Source organism: Gymnogyps californianus, unplaced genomic scaffold (assembly GCF_018139145.2).
Source record: "Gymnogyps californianus isolate 813 unplaced genomic scaffold, ASM1813914v2 HiC_scaffold_62, whole genome shotgun sequence".
NCBI lineage: Eukaryota > Metazoa > Chordata > Aves > Accipitriformes > Cathartidae > Gymnogyps > Gymnogyps californianus.
Genome location: NW_026114455.1, coordinates 362,277 through 367,484, shown reverse-complemented (window position 1 = coordinate 367,484; position 5,208 = coordinate 362,277). Strand labels below are relative to the sequence as shown.

Sequence of the window (5,208 nt, the reverse complement as noted above, 5' to 3'; positions counted from 1 at the left end):
AAGAAGCAGAAGCTCCCTTTGTGCATTCCCAGCACTTTGTGGAAGCTCTTGAGGGCCCAGCCATGGTGACCAGAGTCAAGGTGCTCCCACCACCTATGGTGGCCTCCAGCCTGTGTGCTGGGAAGAGCCAGAGGCCATGGGAAAGGAGGCTGGGGTAGACAAGTTGCCCAATTCCTCTGCTTTTCTGGAAAAGTGCAGCAGAAGAGGAATGAGGAGCGCAGGAAGCACTTTGATAGAGGTCTGCGGGACCCTGAGAGTTAAGGGTTGAAGAGAAGCCCAGCTACAGAAAGATATGGCGATGGCATGGGGGTGGATCTCTCCAAAACCTGGTCTTGCCATGGCCTGTTGGTTAGGGGCATTCAGGGTCTGGGATGTGGTGCTTTGCTCATACTTAGGGGGTCTTGTTGATAAGAGCCAAGGGTTGTTGTTCCAGGGCGACACCAGGAACGACACATGGATCTTTGTGCTAACCATACTGCTCTCCAGCACCCTGATCTACAACAGCAGAGGCACCATTGACCAGCAAGCCATGGACCAGCTGCAGTATCCTTGGTGGGACAGCAGCACCGGGGATGCCCTCCTCTCCCTGTGTGGTGGGCTAGGGGCTGACAAATCCCCGGTCCTCAAACAGCTGCAGAACCTTCTGGTGGTGCCCAGTGATGTGCTTTGAGTCCTTAGGAATCCCGTGTCGTGGACCTCAGGGCTGAGGGTTTTTTTCCCTCCTCCTTCTGGCAGTTCCAGGCTGTTCTCTGTCCCCGCAGAGTCTCCTCTCTTCCCCATGAAGTGCTGAGTGGTTGCAGGGTGGCGATGCCCCTGCATTCAGAGCTGAGGTCCCTGTTTCCTTAGCCAGCTCCCTAGCTATGTGGTGAAGCTGACTGAGCATGTCAAGTTGAAAGCAGCACCCAATAAGAGTGAAGATGAAGTGGAGGATTCAGAGAAATTTGTCCTCTTCTTCCCGAGTTTCATCTGGGCTGTCCGGGATTTCACACTGCAGCTGAAGGTGGCTGGGAAGGAAATCTCTGAGGACGAATACTTGGAGAACGCACTGAAGTTAAAGGCTGGTAGAGAATGGTGCTGTGCTGCTGGAGACATCCAGCCCCAGACACAGCAGCATTTCAGTGTAATTCAACAACAGCCCAAGCCCAGCGAACTTGCTCCGTGTCCTCTTACCCCACAGGGAGCGAGCCGGAGACCCAACGCTACAACCAGCCCCGGGAATGCATCCGCCAGTTCTTTCCGGATCGCAAGTGCTTTGTTTTTGACCAACCGGCCAGCAAGAGGGACCTGGTCCGCTTGGAGGAGCTTGAGGATGATGAGCTTGATCCTGAATACCAGCAGCAGGTGGAGAAATTCTGCAGCCACGTCTGGGAAAAGTCTCCACCTAAGACCATCCCTGGTGGCCACATCATAACAGGGCACTGTGAGTACTGTTGCCCAGAGGGTTGGATGGCCAGCAGCTCTTGGGAGTGTGTCTGGGGAAGGATCAGATGCAGATTCAAATGATGCAGGTGGGGAAAGGGAGAGCTTTTCTGCTGGCTGCTGTCCCTGCTTCTGGATTGGGAGCTTTGGAATAATGTTGCAGGCGGGGTGGGAAAGAGTTAGGAGAAGTTGTTCAGGAAGACTCTGGCAGGGAGGCAGCAGGGATATGGCAGGACCCAGGGCCGAACGGGAGCCTGCGTTTTGTTCAGGCTGCAGATCTCTCATCCTTGGTCCTGCTTGGCAGTGCTGGGGAAACTGGCAGTGACCTACGTGGAGGCCATCCAGAGCGGGGCAGTGCCATGCCTGGAGAGCGCGGTGCTCGCCCTGGCACAGGTTGAGAACGCAGCAGCAGTGAAAGAGGCTGTGACGTTGTACCAGGATCTGATGGAGCAGCGGGCGAAGCTGCCGACGGAGACTGTTCAGGAGCTGCTGGAGCTGCACACCCAGTGCGAGCGGGAGACGCTGGAGCTGTTCATGGCACGGGCATTCGAGGAGGACATCTACTCTTTCCAGGCAGAGCTCATAGTAGGTGGTCCCCAGCCTAGCCAGGATCCCCCAGGGACACCATCATCCCCTTAGCTTTGAGGAAATAGCATGGTCCTGGGGGACAGGGATCTCCCTGCCTCCTGCCAGAGGACACTGCTGTGCCCTCTCCAGAGGAGACTCAGTCCCAACGCCTGCTCTCACACTCTGCAGACTGGCAGTAGTCCCTGCTGCACTACCCCTTCTCCCTGGGTTCAAAAGCTGTGCTGCAACGGGGACGAAGCTCAGCCCTGCCCCTCTCTTGCTGCAGCCCAGATGTGTCTCTGCCCTGGCTGGAAGCCTGGAGCCTTCCACGCTTCCCCTGTCCTGCTGACTAATTCTTGTCCCTGTGTTTTGTGAAGCCTGTGGTCCCTGGCATGCTCTCTGCTCCTGTGCACCTTGGTCCAGAGATGTCTGTGGGTGCAGAATGCCCTCCCCATCTGTCACCTCCCAGCCGATTACCCCACAGACTGGAGATCCCAATTCCCATGTCGACCTGGCTTGATTTTTGCCTAGCATGAGAGCGGGGGATGCAGCCCAGCCTGGGCTGATGCCTTCCCTCTGCATCTTTCCGGACAGCGCCAGGTAGAGGCAGTCAAGGTGAAGTTCTGCATGGACAACGAGCAGGCGTCCCGCAACAAGTGCGAGGCTGCTCTCAGGGACCTCTCCCAACACATGGAGAGACGAATCAGTGAGGGTGTCTACAGTGTGTCACGGGGTTACCAGCTTTTCAAAGGAGACCAGCAGGCACTGGTGGAGAAATATTGGGAACTGCCTGGCAAGGGGGTGGAGGTAGGAACAAGAGCAGCTCCCCTTCAAGGGGAGAGGCTCCATGTCCCATCCCCTTCCCCCAAGAAACCATTCCTCCCCAGCTGCTGTTTCTCCCCTTGATTCCTCTTCTACCTGTGGTCTTACAGGCTGATGCTGTCCTGCAGGAGTTCCTCCAAAGCAGAAAGACTCTGGCCAAAAGCATCCTCCAGACAGACCTCTCCCTGACAGAGGAGGACAAGGAGCTGAAAAGTAACTTCTGGGCTGGAGAAAAGCCACTGCCTGTAGAGGGCCAAGCTTGATGGAGGGGGTCAACAGTACTCCTTGGGGGCCTGGGGGCTCAGCTTCTGCCCTTGCAACACCTCTCTTTCTCTGTCACCAGGTGAGCAAGACCAGTATGAGAGAGCTGAGCAGGAGAGGGAGGTCCAGAGGAAAAAGGAGGCTGAAGACAAGCAGAAGTTGCAGGGCCAGTTACGCAGCTACGAAGAGCACACGCTTCAGCTGAGAAAGAAGCTGGAGCATTACTGTGTGAGGCAGCTGGAGGAGCACCGGAAGATGATCAGACATAAATCAAAGGTACCAAGTGGGAGAGTGCAGGTGCCAAGATGTGGCTAGCAGGCAGGAATGGCAGAGGGGTCCCAGCTGGGTCCCTCCCGTTGCTTCTTGGCTCTGGGCCCCTCTCACTGCATGCACCATGCCCTTACTGACAACCTGACTGTCTTCACAGGAGGGGAGTGCGTTGCTCATGGACGGCTTCTGTGAAAAAGCCACCCAACTACAAATGGCGACCTGTAGACTGGAGGAGGAATATCACTGCAGCAGGAACAAGTTCATGTCCTGGATCAGTGTAATGGTACCGATACTGTTAAGCTTGATATTTGCCATACTTCGCCTTTGGAGACCATGAAGATTTTCTTCATAACCCCTGTAGTAACAAAGTAAGAGAGGTGTGTAGTGTCCTCACGTATAATTCTGTGAAATTTTGAAAGCCCTTCCTGCAAGATGCTTTGCCATAGGGTATGGAAGTGACCTCCACGTTCACTTGTACTGCACTATCTAGTGCTTTCATGCATGTCTCCTCCAGGAGAAGATGTTCTCCTCTTCCCTCCCAGAGCACCTGGTCTCTCACCTCGTCTGAAGGCATGGGGAACATCTAAAGCCAGGGTGGCCTGGGGCACAGAAAGACCATAAGGCCAGCAGGCAGGTCTGGGAGCATTTTGCCATGCTCAGAACATGTCATTGGGGGTTCTAACGCACCTCTTCTAGAGACCTCCTCACCAGGGCTATGGGAAACATGCCCGAGAGAGCTTAAGCTCATGTCCTAGGGTCACACTTACTGCAGCAGCGTGAAGCAGCATGGAGGTTGTGAGTAAACGAGGAATCCAGGTGGTGAGTGCTGCCTGGTTTGCTTGGCATCAGTCCTGGGCAGAGTGACCCAGAAGGAGTGAGCCCATGACCCAGGGAGCAGTGGATGAAAGCCATTCTCTGCTAGGTAGCTGTTCCCACCCTGGTCCTTAGCAAGGCTCTTCTCACTTTGCAGCTGTGAGGAAGTTCTCCCCACAGGGCTGTTCTGCTCTCTGCTCGCTCCCCCTGTCTCCATGCTGCTCCCCGTTTCCTTTCTTCAGACCGAGAGATCCCCAAGTGCCCCTTCCCACGGGTGTCTGGGGTGATACAGCGGGAGATGGCTGTAGAGGGTTCATGGGAGGCGTGTGTCCCATTGTACTGGTTTTGGCTGGGACAGAGTTAATTTTCTTCATAGCAGCTGGTGTGGTTCTGTGTTTTGGATTTGTTGATAACAAGCCCCTGAACAGTGCCTGCTCAGCATCAAGACCTTTTCTGTTTCTCATCCACCAGCGAGCAGGCTGGGGGTGGGCAAGAAGTTGGGAGGGGACACAGCTGGGACAGCTGAGCCCAACTGACCAAAGCGGTATCCCAGACCATATGACACTGTGCTCAAGCAATAAAAGCTGGGGGAAAGAGGGAGGAAAGGAGGAAGGGAGGATGTTTGGAGTTATGGTGTTTGTCTTCCCAAGCCACCGTTACGCGTGATGGAGCCCTGCTTTCCTGGAGATGGCTGAACATCTGCCTGCCGATGGGAAGCAGTGAATGAATTCCTTATTTTGCTTTGTTTGTGCACGCAGCTTTTGCTTTACCTATTAAACTGTATTTATCTCTTTATCTATGAGTTGTCTCACTTTTACCCTTCCCGTTCTCTCCTCCATCCCCCAAGATGTGTGGGGCTTAGCTGTCTAATGGGATTAACCCATGACACTCATGGACAAAGGGGTTTCCCTCTTCCCTACAGGGAATTAAATTTTCAGCTGCACCATGAGAAGAAGCAGGGGCACCAGCCATTCCAGTAACGTGAAGGTGTAGAGGTCTTTGAGTTCTTTATGGACAGAGGGGCTGGTCCAAAGGCAGTCACCCCAGTGGCACCAG

General features: G+C 54.7%; 1 protein-coding gene across 1 annotated transcript; it reads left to right on the top strand.

Annotated features, from left to right (window-relative positions):
* Window positions 1-395: 395 nt before the first annotated feature.
* On the top strand, window positions 396-4,938 carry LOC127029026 (guanylate-binding protein 1-like; the record flags this gene model as incomplete). Its single annotated transcript, XM_050914695.1, has 8 exons — window positions 396-543; window positions 859-1,061; window positions 1,178-1,420; window positions 1,724-2,004; window positions 2,581-2,793; window positions 2,919-3,021; window positions 3,152-3,345; window positions 3,497-4,938. Coding segments are annotated over 8 exons (1,565 nt in total), but the record flags the coding sequence as incomplete, so codon positions are not given.
* Window positions 4,939-5,208: the final 270 nt, after the last annotated feature.